Here is a 17,553-nt window from a genome sequence, read left to right as displayed (position 1 = left end):
GCGATGAGGATTTGAAATGAGATCCATTTTGGAAATTCAATGTCCCTGGCCCGAGTAAAAAAGAGGCTAACAGCAGCAAATGAGGAATTGCTCTTTTTTCATTAAGAGGAAATGTCCACATGCTGACCACAGCATAAGTAAAGGTTAGAAAAAAAAACCAACTTTTAGGTCGTGATCTGGAAAAAGAAACTTATTTTTGTCATTTTGGCATAATTTTTCAAGTTCCACGAAGGGAAAATGGAATGTCGCTTTTTACAAAAATTTTTGTTTTCTGCTCTTGTTTTTCGACATTATATGTGGCAGAACAAGAATATGTTTAAAAATTAAGAAATAATTTTGAGTTATTGATAAATTGCAACTGACAACATTCATATGAACTATTTTAAAGCGCCACTGAATCTCATCGGCTCGTGCAGACAAACATTTCAAAAATTTCCATTACAATTCATTAATGAAAAGCAGGTTTTTTCATATCAGTGCTGAGGTGTTTTTTAATTTACTGTACCGACGATTTTAAATGAATTTATTTGGATGAAATCACACTGATTCATTAGAATTATTTTCATCATTCAACTAATAGATTATGAAATAAAATGCAATTTCATCAAATCTAATTGCAAATACGGTTAGTGAACAAAGGTTGAAAAATAAACATATATACATCATGAAATTGTACTGTTGGAATCAATGTGCAAATTTAGAAAATATTTTGTTATAAAAATTTATTTTTCAAATTATACACACATAAATACATATACAGCAGAGTATATAGATAAACATATATGTATGCATAAAATTGCAACTGCACAAATGGGAATGAAACGCAAATATTTTCAAATTCAAATTAAAAAACAAGTGCCATTAATGTTACAGGTGTAAGACAGATGCAATTTTTCATGAAATCTCAACATTTACGGTATAGGGACATTTGTGGACATTTTTTGAATTCCACAACTAGTGACAACAACTAATATTATTCTTGCATTAAAATAAATTTCATACTTGTTGTAAAATAATTATTCTTGTAACAATACAGTGAATGAATAGAAAAATACTGTATATTTGTGTAAATAAAAATGTCAAAATAATAAATGAAAAATTATCATATTTAAGTAAATGTATATATTTCAAAAAAAATGCATGCATGCATTTCATGTATGCGCATGTATGCGTGTATGGACTTGTGGGAAGTGACAGGGCACGGTTGGGCGGCAATTTAGTTCTGAAAAACAGCAGCCCAGTTAGCATCGAGTTCAGCGTTAATTTGATTCATGTGCCAGCAATCTTACCCACCAGGGACAGAGAAGTTGGTTGCCTAGTGTGGTTGGGAAAATTTAACACAACGTTGACCCATTGGCGTTTGATAAACGATACTGACCTGGCAGCACGCTTGCGCAACTTGATTAAATCGACCCACAATGGGCAAAATTTGGGTCACTGGAAAGTGGAGCTTACATATAAAAATCGGAGAACAAATTTCAAGCAATCATTCGATCTGTTCAGATCGTCCAGCAACTTCCACTCCAGCGTAAAGTACACTGTCTGCTGTGGTGTTCGAAAAGAAAATTTCCCACATTAAAATGGAATCGGATATTCGGCTCAAAGCTTACAAGTTCGTCGCTTATTCTTCGGTGGCGTTCAGCGTTACCGCGGTGCTGGCCGTGTGCATCAGTTTGCCAATGGCTTACAACTATGTCCAGCACGTCCGGGTGCAAATGTCGCACGAGTTGAAGTTTTGCAAAGGTTCCACTAAGGACATTTTCTCCGAGGTGAACTTTTTGAAAAATTTCCCCAAAATGAACCGAACCCGAAGACAAGTCGACGCATACGGTGCTTTGTCTGGAAGTGGAGCTGGAATACCGGTCACCGATGAGACGAAAGAGACGGAAAGTTCTTGCGATGACTGCTGCATTCCTGGACTGCCCGGTCCTCCGGGTCCGGCTGGCCGTCCCGGCAAACCTGGAAAGCCTGGTGCTCCAGGCATGCCTGGCATGCCCGGTTCGCCCGCTCAAGCGCCTTGCGAGCCAGTCATCCCACCTCCGTGCAAACCCTGCCCACCAGGACCACCCGGACCCCAAGGTCCACCTGGACCACCTGGCGATCCGGGCGAACCAGGCAACAGTGGAAAACAAGGCAAAGATGCGATGCCAGGACCACCCGGTCCACAGGGTCCACCCGGCCCACCAGGTTTGCCAGGACCAGACGGAGCTCCCGGTGATCCAGGCTCACCAGCAATCGCGCCAGAACCAATCATCGGCGAACAAGGAGAAGCAGGCGATCCAGGTCCGCAAGGTGTCCAAGGTCCACCAGGCGAACCGGGCAAGGATGGTGAACCAGGAGAAAAAGGTCCCCAAGGTCCACCTGGCGCAACCGGCCCACAAGGTGAAGAAGGATTGCCCGGCCCGCAGGGTCCCGCTGGTCCTCCAGGTCCGGCTGGAGAGAAGGGCATCTGTCCCAAATACTGTGCCCTCGACGGCGGTGTGTTCTTCTCCGACGGAACTCGACGCTGAGCGTCTTTTCCAGTCTGATTTTGCCAACTGGTCAATCCTAACCCGCCAAATCATCAACTACTGCATTTTTTCTCTTTCAATTTGTACGTACTTATTTCGTTGTCGCTTTTTAACAATTTTTGGCACCATTGAACGCAATGCACTGACAATATCCCAGTGTCATCTGCGGTCAATTCATCACTATTGCACTGTGTCGTCGTGAACAGGAAAACAATCAGCAAACAACAACAACAAAGTTATCCCGCCCCGAAAATGTATTCATTTCAACTTTCCCATCATATGCCATTCATCTTATTTATCTGGTCGATCCAATTGAAAAGTTTCTGAAACTGTTTCGTGAAACTTTCCCATTTATTTTGGAAAACAAATTCAATTCTTATCCCCTTCTAACTGATAGATAATATTAGCGGTATAATTTATTCTTTTTTCATCCCCATTTGCCAAGGCTGGTCCTTTGCAATCGATATCAACAATTCTTTCTTCTTGCATGGGCGTGTAACTTGGACTTCAATCACGACGTCACAATATGAACGAATAAAAATTGTTACGTTTAAGCATATTTATTTGTCGCTTCTTCGCATGCATATCAGAGTCGGTTGAAAATGGGCCGCCTGATTTTGTGAATGCTTTCAAATTAGTATGTTTCTAGAACGCGCACTCCGCTGACCTGTTGTGCTAGCTGAAAAATCTTTTTCTCATCTTAACACGGACAAAATTTCCACCACCTACAGTAGGACATAACCGAACAGACACAATCGCAGTTAGATGGAAGTAAGTCACATTGCAAATTACGTCATTATTCAATTTTTTGGCAATTGTTCTATTTCATTTGCAAAAGTTAAATTTGCATTTCACTACGTGATTCAAGAAAAAAGACTAATATCAGTTTGAGAAAAATTTCAACACAACTAGCGCAAATTGCATAAAGCAACCACAACACACTTGCAACATAAATACCACAGCGCAGAACAATATTTAAATGAAAATTCAATTGCAACAAATGCAATTCTTTTAAATCTTTTTTTCCCTTAATTAAGTATTCATCATTTCAGTTTGAACTACAATGAAAAGAGTGGCAAAAAATAAAGGCTGAAAATTTTTTTTTCTACATTTCTATTGCACAACACAATGCTGACGTAACAATTGACCTTCTGACATGATTGTGTCAAAAAAGACAAATCAACTTCATGCAACCTGACCTAAGAATAAACTGTTGAGCAATAAATTGAATGCAGTCGAAGCTGTCAACACGTAGCAGGAAGAAAAAATGTCAAAAACATGAAGCGAATTGCTCTTTTCGTGGAATATCAATAATGAATAACGAGCAAATGGACAAATATAAATCAAAAAACAAAAATTTCACTTACAAATTCATATTCTTCATCATTAACGTCAAATTCTTCACTGTTTAAATTTGTATTTTCAAAATAAAATTATTTTTTTGCAATATAATTTTTTAATAATTAAAATTAAATGCATTGCGTAAGTGGTATACTGTATTTGCTTAAAAATGAATCTACTGTAACTGTAACTTGTAGCATTTTTCGAAATAATTTCTTTCTCTACTGCAAAGTATTGAACTGCAGTTGCACATTACACATCTCTTACGATGTACTCGATAACTTTTAAATCTCTTTTAAACCTTTTTAAAATTTTATTTTGCATTTTGCTTCATTGCAAATGATTCCGTTTTGTAAAGTTATGCATGTTGTGCGGAAGTTGGTGCTCACATTCCGAGTTGAATATTTTAATCGATGAAATATTGATTTTTGATTTATGCATTCACAATCTTAGAATAAATTTGAAATTTTGATTCTATTCTTTTGATTAAACTTGCATTTTTGTTACTGTAATGCATTCAGAATACAAAACCGGCGTATTGAAAAGTTTATTTTGTCAAGTTTTATATTTACTCAGAAAGCGTTATTAATATTTGCATCGTTTAACAATTTTCGACATTTGTCGTTTCATTTGACAAACAGAAGCGTCATCTTCTGTTTGCATGACTTTTACAGGTACAAAATTACGAAACTTGCATAATATATTTCTTTTGCAAAATGCGCAGTTATTTTTTCAGTACGTTTTTAATTATTATTAAATAATAAAGTGATAAATAATATATTATATTTGCATTTTGTGTATTACGCGATTGAAAACGCAATGCGTTTGTTTAATGTTGCTATTTTTCATTGAATTTCAGTGCAAATAGTGGTGAAATAAGGTAGCTGAGCTGTCACATTTGGCAAATGGACGTTTTTATTGTTGGTGTTGATCGTCTTTCATATGTATTGCTGCAAAATGTGCAAAAATGTTTTGTTTACAACAGTACTGTTTGAAGTAATGAAAAGAGATTGAATTGAACAGCTTGTAGCAAGTTGCATGTCGTTTTTTTCCTTCTTTTTCTTAATCACAGCCTAGTACAGCCGGAAGTAGAACCAAGAAATGATGTGGTGAATGGCGAAGAGAAAAAGAAATGGCTACAAAGATGGCATATTCATTTTTTTCAGGTTAATTAAATAGATTCTTGCTTTTGAAGGGGAGAAAAAAGAATATGTGAAATTGAAGTTTTTCTTTTATTTCTTTTCTTTTAGGGAATAAACGGAAGTCATTTCAACGAATGACTCTGCAAAAGTTGGTTATTTTGGTAGAGTGATAAATTATGAGGCATGTTGGTCGAACACACTTTGCGAGATGGATGCTGAATCAGTTGGTGTTTGTTATTTTGGTTGTGTTCTGCTGGTATAGAAGTTGTGGTGATTTTTGTGGATATTCTTGCAATTTCATCGACAACCAGGACGCGACTTGCCTATTTTATCGCAACACATCTTCTTGTGAAAATCGTTGGGCAAGTTTCGCTCCAACTTCCAATGATAGCGGCGGTGTGCAGTTGAGAACATGCGACGTTGAAGAGGACGATGTGCGCGTGGAATTGCAAGCTTATGTGGTTGAACAGAACATCTACGCTCCGTTTGTGAAACTGAATGTTAGTTTGCACTTGGCAACCGGCTGTCATGGGGCTGCGGTCAGTCGGTTCCGTTGTTTGCAAGTGGTCGGCGTGAAAAATGCATTCTGCAATCGAACCGCCCATCTGCGGACTTGTCGAATGCTCGAATGGAACATGTCCCAAGTTTCGGGATTTCTTTCGGCCGGCTTGGATTGTTTCCCACTGCCGGACATGTCGGTGATCGAGGTGAACGTGTCCGTGCATACTCAGGCTTGCATGCTGCGGTATTTGGCTTACAGTCCGGACGCTTTTCGATTGGAAAGCGACGCCGGCGATTGGTTGCCGTTCATTTTGATCGACTTGAACCACCTCGACCGGCTTCTGGTGCGCACCAGCTCGCCCAAAATGACCGTCCACGGTCGAATTGACCTTTGGCAACGTGTGGATTCGGTTTACGTTTTGAAAAATACCCAACAAGTGGTCAACTGGTCCAGTGAAGTCAGCTTTGTCGGTTTGAATGCCGGCGAGTATACGGTCGAATTCCACGTACTGCACGACAACTGCGAACCACTGGGCCGGTGCCCTAGCCAGGCGGTGCCTTTTTTCTTGGACAGAGATTACGACGACAGTGAACAGCAGTCCGCTAGAAAGGCTGGCTTTTTGTCGCTGGCGTTTCTTTGTTGTACGTTGTCGTTGTTGATAATCTCGTTGGCATGGAGCCAGTATGTGATAGTGAAACGCGATCGAAGGCTGAGAAGAAGAGCCCAAATGGAACAGCGCGAACCAGTGGTGCCGTTGCCGGTACGCTGCCGACCCAAGGTGCTGCTAATTTACTCCCACGACGATGAAGCGCACTGCCGTTGCGTCATGGCGCTTGCTCGCCTCCTGAACGAAGTTCTGAATTGTGAAGTGATGGTCGACGAGTGGGCGTTGCAGGATTCGTCAGTCAGTGCCGTGGATTGGATGGTCGATTGCTTGCAAAGAGCGGATACATTTTTGCTCGTTTTATCCAAAGGAATGATCCAGTCCACGTCATCTGGTTGTGGTGTTCGTCCTTGGGCAGAAATTGCGCCGCTGGGCTTCACTGCCGTTGTCCAACGAGCGGTCAGCGACCGTGAAACCAACCGGGCGCTTTATTTGTGCGCACGCTTCAGCTACACGCCCACCAGCTTGGTGCCGCCGTTCTTGTGCTGCTCGCCGTGGATCCAGTGTTGTTTGATTGACCAACTCGACTTGTTGGCGGTTCGTCTCCATCGGCAAGATTATCCCTGTCCAGCGTTGTTGCAGTTGTCCAATTGTCCACTGGTTGGTGAGCTGCGTTCGGCAATTGAATTTTGCTCGACCAATTCCAATACCGGCGGCTTCAATTCCGTCGACGATGGAACTGAGACCGGTGGGGAAAAGTTGATCAGCTCGTCGAAAGCAGTTTCATTTTCGGCATTGAGTTTGGCCGACCATGTCGATGATCTGGCCATTTTGGATCCGATGGAAGCGTTTGACAAGCATGCTCACAACTGTCACGTGTACCAGTTGCTTCCACCTGATGCTTCAAGTTGTTCGGTAATGCCAAATCAGCGTCCACTGTTGCCACCGGATCCTGGTGATTTCGACAGTGATTGATTTGTTTCCTATTCGTTCATTTCAGAGAAGTAAAATAATATCTTTCGTACAAATCATTGTTCTGATATTCCATGTGGGATTCTACTAACTCTGATATATTATTTCAATTTTTTTCTGAAGGTTTATACATGTGTTTTTTTTAGAAAAAATTGTTGGGATTTTTCAATTTCAGATTCACAAGTTTTGCAAATGTCAGATAATACAACATCATCACTTCAAGTTTTCAAGCTGAAGGAAGATGAAGAATTGAGGTATGTTTGAATTTCTATTTAAAAGATGAATGTTAAAAACGTTAAAACGATAGATTTGAAGCGTCTAAAGGTGTCGTGACGTTGGAATTGATCGACGGCATAGCCGAGATATTTGGTTCTGAATTGATGCGAAACAAACCTTACCAGTGTGATTCGGGCCTTCGAGTGGGCGTATACACGTGGCATGGTTGCACGTTGCACGTTACGGGTCCAGCCGAGGGTTTGTACGTGGCCACGCATACACCTATGGTTGTATATTTGAATACCCACGCCGCTATTGATTACATGCGTCAAAACGCAGACCGCAAGAATATTCGTGGTCCGAGAATTATGGTCGTAGGTGGGTGTGATGTTTTAGGATTTATGTGTTGTTCATTTTTGATCAATTTTGAGGTCCCACCGACGTTGGCAAAAGTACGTATTGTCGAATTTTGTTGAATTATGCGGTTCGAATGGGACGCACGCCAACGTTCGTCGACATGGATGTCGGCCAGGGCCAAATATCAGTTCCGGGCACGTTGAGCGCGCTTTACGTTGAAAAATCCGCCGATCCAATTGAAGGCTTCGACAAGCGAATGCCCATTGTCTTTTCTTATGGTCACCTTTCGCCCGGTGCCAACATCAGCTTGTACAACACGTTGGTGGAACAGTTGGCGAAAGTGTTGAATCAACGTTGCGCGGAAAACCGATCGGCCAACACTAGCGGCTTTGTGATCAACACCAGCGGTTGGGTAAAAGGCGCCGGCTATACTTGCCTGGTCAAGGCGGTTGAAGCTTTGGATGTACGACTTTGTTTGTTTGTTTGTTTATTGATTTATAAATGGTTATTTGTTCAAGGTCGACGTGGTGGTTGTGTTGGATCACGAACGATTGTACAACGAAATGAGGCGAGATTTGGCCCCGTGCGTGAAAGTAATTCACCAACCGAAATCCGGCGGTGTGGAAGAGCGAAGTCGTGAAATGCGCATCGCCTCTAGAAGGGCTCGAATTCACGAATACTTTTACGGGTCCAGTCAGCAACCCTACTATCCGCACACTTTCGACGTGAACTTTGCCGACGTGCTGATATTCAAAATTGGCGCCCCAATGTTGCCCGACTCTTGCATGCCGTTGGGCATGAAAGCCGAAGATACGAGCTTGAAAATTGTTCCCGTCACTCCGTCCAACGAGCTTCTCAACCATATACTGGCGGTCAGCTTTTGCGAAACTGCCGACGACGACATCCTGAACACCAACGTTGCCGGTTTCATATGGGTTAGCGAAGTGTCGATGGAGAAGAAGCTGTTCACGGTACTGTCACCGCAGCCGACACCGTTGCCGTCGAAAATTCTCCTCTACACCGAAATCACTTTCATGGACATGCACTGAAAGCATGCAATTCATATTTCACAAACAATACATACATTTACGTACGTACAGTATGCAACTTTTGTTGTTGTTGTTTTGTCTATTTTTAATTAATCTGCACAATTGTGAAATATATAATACAGATCAATTATTCATTGAAACAAAGTCAATACAGTACTTTCATTTGTTATGATCAGAATAAGTAATAATAAAAAAAAGAAAAATTCATCTGAATTTGTCAATTGGAAATAATAATAATAATTTGAACGGCATTCTTATTTAGCAACGCAAAAGTCATGCAAATCAACAGCAAAAGCCATGATTAATTAATTAGCTGAACAGGAAAGAGGAGAAGTAGTAGATGGATATTTCCAATAAAGCAAACGAAACAAGAAAGAAACAATATGATAATGGATATGCACGTACGCGCTGAGATGAGAATCAACTGTGGAAAGGGTCATAATATTTTGCGGGCAGTTAATCGCTGTACAGCAACGTTCAATATTTGCATATTATGTAACAGGCGTGAATTAAACCGGGAATGTAGCCGAGAAGTGTAAGCAGGATGTTGATAGCCAACTGTGCCGTACATCCCACCTCCATGAAAACTCCAATTGGCTGAAATAAAATATGGGAGAAATAATTTCATGTTCTTTTACAAGACAAAATAAATACTGTTGGCATATTAGAAGTTTCAAATGGAATTTTACGATTATAAAATTTTTTTTCCCCCAAAAATAAAGATTATTGGCCTTGTTTGTACAAACGACGGTAAAAGTTGTCGCAAAATCTATCAAACCGGTTTTGCGAATTGTCAACCTGTTCGTACAAGAAGAAAGAAATTGGGATGGAAAAGATTCGAACAGAAATTTGCATAATATTCTTATTTCCAAATCAACCGTTCGTTAATTACAAGAGGAAAAAAAACGAAAATTAATTTTAATAATAATTTTTCAAACTACCCTCAGAAAAAATCACAAACCAACCGGTTTGTTGTAAATTTATGCCAACGAACAACAAACAAACTGCAATAAATTTTCCATCCAGATGGACAATTGTCAATATTGTAAAATATTCAATATTGAACATTTTCGCTACAGACGAAAAGTATGACCGCCATTTGTTTGCTTTCGGCATTGCAATTTACAAATCGAATCGTCAATAAAACTGGCCATGGACGAGAATTTTTGAAAAATGACGCCCATTGAAACATTTCACCACTTTCAACTTTTGTGCAAACAATTATTCACATTTATATATAAACGAATAAAATTTAAAAATTAAATAAATTTATGTAAATTTATGTAAATTGAAATCAGAACACAAAAAACAAAAGAAAATAACAGTTCATTTTTGTTCTTTTCTATTTTTCCATTGTCAATGATTATTACAGTAACCAGTGGTAATTTTAAAGGGAATTTTTTTTCACTTATAAAAGTTTAAAATTTTATTTATAGTTTGGTCAAAATTGACGAGAAAAATTAATTCAGGTATGTAGAAAATCAAATCATTACGATAGAATATTTTAGCTTATCATGTGAATAATATTGAAAATTATATTATAATGAATGGGATGAATCGATTGCTTACCGGAATGATCAACGAACAGCACATTTTGCAACAGTCTCCAGCGGTGAGAGGCATTTTGTCACTTTGTTAACTTTGTGATATAGTTTTAAAGTTGAAGAAGAGGTGGAGGAGAGAGAGAGATTTTTGGAACTGAAAAATGGAAATATACGAATTTTATAATTGAAACAAATCACCTGAAAACGCGAAACAGCGATGGTGAATGAGCGTAAAAATTTCACCATTGAATAGATGGCAAAGCGAGATGAAACAACCGATTCGAATGTAGATAATTTGAAAGCATACGTATGTCCGTGTATATGCATATGTGCGTCTGACATACGAGTATGCTTCGTAACTGACGTTGAGAAGAAATTACGCATAATATTGTTAACGTTGATGATTCAGTGAAACCAGTTTATTTAATTTAACGTGTATAGAGAAAGATGCGTGTGTGTGTGTGTATATATATGTTTCTGCATACGTTGGTGAATAGATGGATGGATGGATGGATGCATATATGCATGGGACACTCATGGCATCACCTACCAGTGGCACTGACAGGTAAAAGCAAAGAAAACAAGCTCGACTATCATTATTGTGTATGAAGGGGGTTGAAGCATGCCCACGCTGTTCGCTTCGTCAATGTAATTGTGACAATCAGTGTAATCAATTCAGGAAACATTGATTACAGTAGAAATGATTCACCCTGTATTATATACCTGGGGCAAGCGGTGAACCCAATTTTCCACTGGAATTGGCCATTTCAACGGCAAAATCTCTGAATAGCGTACGCTTCGAATTGAAATTGTAAAATTGATCGATTGAATAAATTCCAACTAATTTTTGCATATATTTTAATAAATAATTTTCAAATCGAAAATAATAAACTTGTATTCTTACATTTTTTTTTCTGTAAAAACAATACTGCATTTCTTTAAAACGTTCGTCATTTAAATGCATTGCAAACAAGTGAAATCATTCGCTTCTCACCAATGACATCGACAACGCGAAATAACAAGAAATTTATTGAATTTTTCCATCACCAGTTTATTCGTATACGTAACGTTTGTGTGCATCTCTGCGAGTCTGAGCGAGGAAAACTCGGCAGTGAATTGTTAAAAATAGCTTATCATTCTGTTGCTTCATGACGAATGCCTGCTATGAATAGCTGCTTAATAATTAATTATCCGTTTCTTTTTCAGTAAAAGAATCCAATCGTATAATTTGTACGTAATTTGAAGAATTTTATTAATTTCACATAATACTTTTTTTTAAATTTTATTTGACAATTTAAATATTGCAATTTCATACAACGAGAAAACACATTATCCAATAAATTGGATAATTACAATTATTTGATTCTTTTATGATTAAAAAAGTCGAATAAGTTGAAATTTTTACATTTCAAAATTTGTATTATTGATCTGAAATCCAATTTTTGACAGCTAATTTAGTTCAACTTTAAGTATTCAAGAAGTTCAAGTAACCAATTCAATTTAAAATACTGTATAATGCTTAAAAATTGAACAATTTCACGGCACAGAATGTTTGAATTCGATTTGATCATAATTTTGCATAATTTGGAAGATGTTTTTGAATAAATCCCACTTTTTTTCGTCGTCTTGTTTGTTATCTGTTCAAGTTTTTGTTTAATTAAACTTTGATCAAGTTTGTCGATTGTTCTGATGAGGTTGGCCAGTTGTTCGTCGGCGATGTAAAAATCGAATCAAAACTTGCATGAGAAATTAATCATTTACGTATGCAAAATTGTGTAATTCAGAAAAAAATGGAAAATATCAATTATAATTGTTTGTTTGTTTTTTTAATTTCGAATATTCATATAAATAAAAGTTGATGTAATAAAAAATAAGAAATAAATTCAATAAATATAAATATTCAATAAACAAATCACACGGTATCATCGACGTAAAAATGAAGATTGAATAAAAATCAAAACATGTTCAATGTATTATTATTTACATTTCAAAATGTTTGATTTTGATTTATAATTTTTGTACAAATTAAATCATCGTTACTTTTGAAATTTCCATAACTCCATCTTATTTCACTTGACGCTCATAATCGACAAATTGGACTTTTGCTGCACGCTTGTGGTCGAGTTTTTATAACAATTTCTAGATAAGGTGTGTCAGGTAAAAAGTTCACGATTTTTTTCACGTTAATATTTCATATTTGATGATTATTATTATTATTCGGAATTATTGAACAAAATTGTTATCATAATGAATTGTTCAACTGCATCTTTACTGAAGTGTTGACAACTTGTTCAATAGTAGCTTGTGAAATTACGATTTTTATGAATAATATTTGAATAAATTTTTCCTTTGATACAGATTTGATTTTTAATCATTGTCACGTCAACAGATTTTTGTTTACTTTTTATCACTAGGTTTCACCTAATCAGGTACTAGTTGACCTGAATTGAACTGTGTCGCAAAAAAATGATACATTGAACTGAACAACAAATACGACTACAGTAATTTGAAATTATACAATTTCATTTTTCAGAAAAAAACAGTATTTTATCATGCAATAGATTATATTATATACAATAAGTGTAAAGTGGAAACATCGACGAATTAATCATCGACGATTGCTCATTTCTGCTGAATGAACATATAAATAATGACAATAAACAGTTTACTTTAAAGTTACGTGCAAAAAAACAAAATATAGTAAATAAATTTATAAATGCTTGTATTTCATTTCATTTGACTTTAATACGTTGAATAATAATTACTTTTGAATAATAATCAATTGTTTTTTTTAACATTTACTGACATTTTGAGCAATTCAAATGATGCAAGTGCCCTTTGTATCAGAAAAGTTTACAAGCGCTGATCATCACATCACATGAATCATTTTGTCAAAATTACAAATAATGCTGCAGTATTCTTTTTTTCTTTTTTTTAAAAATATTCTTCTCTTTCAAATATCAATCGACAACAATGCTTTCTTTGGTATCGAATCAGCATTGCACAGCCGGTCAACAACATTATGCGTGACGTGGTAGAAATTTGCATATTTTAAACGCTACAAATTTTATTTTGCTCCAACTATATCGTGACTAAAGTGCTATTTGGCACGCTGAAGTATTCAACAGCAGGTGAGTGGATGGTATAAAATTTAGTCATGATTGGAAATTTTCAGTTCGGAGAGAAGAAAGCGTAAGCTGTTATTGTTGTTAAAAATGAATTATCAATTGAACGCGCATCATTTTTTCAACCATTTATTAATTATCCTTCTTTGCCTTCAAATGCCATACTGTGAACAGACTGTTGAAACAAACATCACTACCGTAAGTGTAATGGGCATTTTGTTTTACAAATGTGCAAAAATGACAGTCGTTCGTAATTGTTCACTCATTAATTAAATTGATTCAGACAAATGATATGCTTACAACGCTGAACAATGAAACTGAGACAACAACAATTGAACCGGATACAACGATTACGACAGTTGAATTGGAAACGGATAATGTTGAGATGAAAAAATCAAACGATCGTCACACTCCTACGGTAGTAGAAATTTTTCAGAAATTCTCGTTGATATTTTTTTTAAAAAATTATTAAATATTCTAGACAGTTCCAATAAGCTTCATGCTCAAGCCTGTGGATCATAAAATTATGTGCATCCAACTGACACCTGAATCGAATTATGTCGATATTGAAATTACAACCGACAAACAAAAAGTTGTCTTTCTCGTGACTGCGGAAAAAAATTTGGTAAAAGCAAATATTGTTTTTAATTTTTAAATATTACAACAATTTTATTGGAAACTTTCAGGTTCATTGGACCGTATGGGAAACTGAAGGCAGTAAATTTCAAGGCTATTTCGAAACACACTGCAACGTCAATCAAACTGAAACTTATCCCCAAATAGAAATTACAATTATGACTAGTCAAAATGCACTGGTAAAAAATTATTATACTTTATCCAATTTCAATGGAATTCAGTGAACAATTTAATTATTTTTCAGATTCGCTTAACAGGAAATCGAGAATCTTATTACGACAGACATTTGAACAATGAATCTGCAACTGGCGTAGTAATTCGAAATGCCCATAACCGAACAGCCATGTCTTGTGGTGCATAATAAAAGCATGTATTTTCTTTTTATTGAGTATCCAATTTTTTATGATTATTATTATTATTTATGAATTATATGGAATAAATTTTTAAGAAAAACTATTTTTAATCAATAAAATGAAATTGATGAAAAGAAAATTAAAACGCAAACTGATCATATAATTATATACAGTTTTCATTTTGATCTCTTTCAATTGGAAAATGAAATTTATGAAAAGCACACGCTTCGCTTTTCCAATTTTCTTGTTATTCTATTTCATTATACATTACTAAAATACACTGTAATCAATTTCAGTCAGATAATTGCTGGAACTCTATGAATACAGTTCAAAAACATTACAGTACAAGTAAAAAGTAAGAATCATTTGTGGTTGGTTGATTTTGAAATTCCCCATCATACATATTATCTATATCCACAACGACGGAATAAGCGTAATAAGCAGAGATTCGACGACAGGCGTGTATTAAAATAAAATTATGAAAATACAATTTCTTGTCCAACATTTTCCATTCAAATAATCTTTTTTCCCCCAAAAAATTAAGAAAAACATTTTTTTTCTGTTATTCCATTTAATTATAAAACTAAACAAAGCATTTTGAATTTCTTTCATTTCGTCTTATCGCTAGCATTGGAATAAAAAGTAACTAACAATGGTACATAATTCAAAGAGTATAAATTCAGCCAATTCACAAAAGTCATAGTAATTTTTCTTCTCTAAAGGCAGCGATTTTTGAAAAAGCACTTCATATAAGCGAAAATAGAAAACAAAAAAAATGAAACAGAAAGCGGATGATGCATACAATTGAGCAGGGAACAAGTTTGTGAACAATTTATGAAATGGAATAGAATAGAATAAAATTCAACAAATTCGAAACTAATCTCTACATCTCTACCTTCGAAACATTTTCAACAGCCGATTGTATTTTTTCCCTTTGGATTTGCTTTCAGTGCAGCTTTCACCAGTCAGGAGAGATTTCTGATTGCATTGATGCCTTAAATTTCAAATTTTATTCACCCACAAATTACCACTCAACGAAACACGCAAACTCTTCTTACTGTAGAAAATCAGCAATATCAACCAGCATTGAATCTTGTTCCATGTGCAAACTGTCCCTTTGCATCAGCAGTTGCACCAATTCTTCATTAAGTGCTGAAGAAAAAAAGACAACATATTTCTTCTAGTGGAATAATGAGAAAAATCTTTTCAAACAAATTATACCATTAATTTTTGAATGAATGTCATTGAGAATAATTTGTAGACGCGTGGTTGACATGGCTGTCAGCTGCGATCGACTGAGTTTTTTCTGACAGCTTATCGGAAATCCAATCTGAACGTAATAAAAAGTTCGATTTGAGTGAAAAAATAGAAAAGGAAAAAATGAATATGATTTATGCAATTTACCAAATTGTCTATGAGAGAATTTTTCTGCCTTGCTTGTCTTTCTACTTCCATTTGCATGCGAGCAGTTTCCTTGGCTTTCATGAATAGCATGGTCGCCTCAAATTCCAGCCTCTTCTGCCTTGCCATGAAGGTTCCGTTTTCCTGTTCCGCGCAACTTTTCCTTCTCAGTTCAGAAGCACTCAGCTGACTTGACAATTCTCCAGTCTCCGAATCTGCTTGTTGAAGATTGTTGACGTCAACCTGCAAAATAATAATCCCACGTCTTTTATCCTGTATTATTACAACAAAACGATATTACATCAAAAAACTGTGCTGAGGTAAAATTTGGTTCAGAAACGCTTTTCGGAATAACACCGTCGTCAACAACTTTATCGTCTCCATCATTTTCTTCACACAGCATGTCGTCATTAATAAAGCACACCTAAATTGAAGAAAACTTCTCAAATTTCTACAACCCAACAAAGGTCGTGAATTCTAAACTGCGGTAAAAACGATAAAAAAAAGGTTAAGATAAACCAATGAAAGCATGCGTCATCAATTGTGCAAAATCAATTTCGTCAGCTATTTCAAAGATCAATTCAAAACGTGCTCAAAACAGGCTATCGTGCTTATTATAATCCTTTCTTTTAATTTACGACAAGCCCATCCATAATAAAATTACAGCTTCATTAAGAATTAAATTAAGAAATTATAAATTAATCACAGCTGCCATTTTACGTTACTTGCATATACAAGTTTAAATCAGAACATGCAGCAGCAAATATCACACCATTCATTTACCTGCAACTTCATTGCCGATTGCAATCTAGAGCTCAGTGTAAAACGATTGAACTGGCGTTTAGAATTACACCAATAAGGCTCATCGGGCTCTTCCATTGCTAAACGACGACGTACTTCTTCACTCATTATCTTAATTAATATTGACTTATAAAGACAGGAGAGTTGGAAATTATCAGAAAAATTTACTTTACGTCGCTGATTTGTATTTACATCTTTAGCTGCCTGTACCCAATCCTTTTCAAGTTTCTCAAAATCAACCACAGGTAAAAGAGTGTCTATAGAATTTAGATCATTACAAATGCTCGACAAACATTGACCCAAATCTTTCGCTTCTTCTATGTGCCGACAATTGACGGCAGCTAATTCGGGCTCTTCATGAAAGCATTGATTAGCAGTAGCAGACGCGTCATCACCATTTGTGAGAATAAAGCTACCTTCACTGCAAGAGATGCTGCTTCCAAGCGACGAACTATCACCATCAAATACCTCTCCTCCGTCTGATGCAATTCTATCTGAAGGTAAATCAGTGTGTGGAGCACTCTCAAGACTAGAAGCATGAGAAAAAGCAGATTTCTCTTCGTCTTCAATGCTAGAACTTCTTCGTACTGAGCAGCTCGAATCACATTCATCGAATGCTTCGGTAAATCGTCGTGCGGAATCTAATGCGCAACCACGTTGACCATGCGTCACCATTTCTGACGTACCACTTTCAGTCACACAACTGACCATCTGCTTGTCTTGTATGCGATTGTTATTTTTTATATCCACTCCCTCAGCATTTAGGTCCACACATTCGTTGAGATCAATCATCACGTCTGAAAAGCTTATATTCATCATGGCAAATTAACAGACAAATCGGTTTCCACGCAACCGTTAAAAAATGAAAATCAGGTTGAGAATAATCACGAAATGTTCGTTGAAATTTACAGAGAATTATATTTCAATCAAATGAACAACAACTAAAATAAAAACACACTAGCCTGTTGAAAACTGCATGCAGCAATAATTGAGCAGCACA

At 36.6% G+C, this 17,553-nt stretch overlaps 5 protein-coding genes across 5 annotated transcripts; 3 read left to right on the top strand and 2 right to left on the bottom strand.

Annotated features, from left to right (window-relative positions):
- Positions 1–1,580: 1,580 nt before the first annotated feature.
- Tsp_03639 (putative cuticle collagen 2) lies at positions 1,581–2,510 on the top strand. The gene is made up of 2 exons (XM_003379941.1): positions 1,581–2,079; positions 2,224–2,510. The coding sequence occupies exons 1-2, from the start codon at positions 1,581–1,583 to the stop codon at positions 2,508–2,510; spliced, it is 786 nt and encodes a 261-aa protein (XP_003379989.1).
- Positions 2,511–5,169: 2,659 nt separating this feature from the next.
- Tsp_03638 (Pre-mRNA cleavage complex II protein Clp1) lies at positions 5,170–8,693 on the top strand. Its single transcript, XM_003379940.1, has 5 exons — positions 5,170–7,054; positions 7,247–7,325; positions 7,379–7,665; positions 7,719–8,107; positions 8,163–8,693. The coding sequence occupies exons 1-5, from the start codon at positions 5,170–5,172 to the stop codon at positions 8,691–8,693; spliced, it is 3,171 nt and encodes a 1,056-aa protein (XP_003379988.1).
- Positions 8,694–9,170: 477 nt separating this feature from the next.
- Tsp_03637 (conserved domain protein) lies at positions 9,171–10,316 on the bottom strand. Its single transcript, XM_003379939.1, has 2 exons — positions 10,263–10,316; positions 9,171–9,290 (listed from the first exon to the last, which is right to left on the bottom strand). The coding sequence occupies exons 1-2, from the start codon at positions 10,314–10,316 to the stop codon at positions 9,171–9,173; spliced, it is 174 nt and encodes a 57-aa protein (XP_003379987.1).
- Positions 10,317–13,452: 3,136 nt separating this feature from the next.
- Tsp_03636 (conserved hypothetical protein) lies at positions 13,453–14,359 on the top strand. Its single transcript, XM_003379938.1, has 3 exons — positions 13,453–13,560; positions 13,646–13,780; positions 14,243–14,359. Exons 1-3 carry the CDS (start codon positions 13,453–13,455, stop codon positions 14,357–14,359), a joined length of 360 nt encoding a protein of 119 aa, XP_003379986.1.
- Positions 14,360–15,405: 1,046 nt separating this feature from the next.
- Tsp_03635 (conserved hypothetical protein) lies at positions 15,406–17,345 on the bottom strand. Its single transcript, XM_003379937.1, has 5 exons — positions 16,536–17,345; positions 16,054–16,176; positions 15,756–15,995; positions 15,573–15,681; positions 15,406–15,503 (listed from the first exon to the last, which is right to left on the bottom strand). Exons 1-5 carry the CDS (start codon positions 17,343–17,345, stop codon positions 15,406–15,408), a joined length of 1,380 nt encoding a protein of 459 aa, XP_003379985.1.
- Between the last annotated feature and the right edge of the window lie 208 nt (positions 17,346–17,553).

This window comes from Trichinella spiralis, assembly GCF_000181795.1.
Source record: "Trichinella spiralis strain ISS 195 chromosome Unknown Scfld2, whole genome shotgun sequence".
In the NCBI taxonomy this organism is placed as follows: Eukaryota; Metazoa; Nematoda; class Enoplea; order Trichinellida; family Trichinellidae; genus Trichinella; species Trichinella spiralis.
This window is presented reverse-complemented; position numbering and strand designations above follow the sequence as displayed.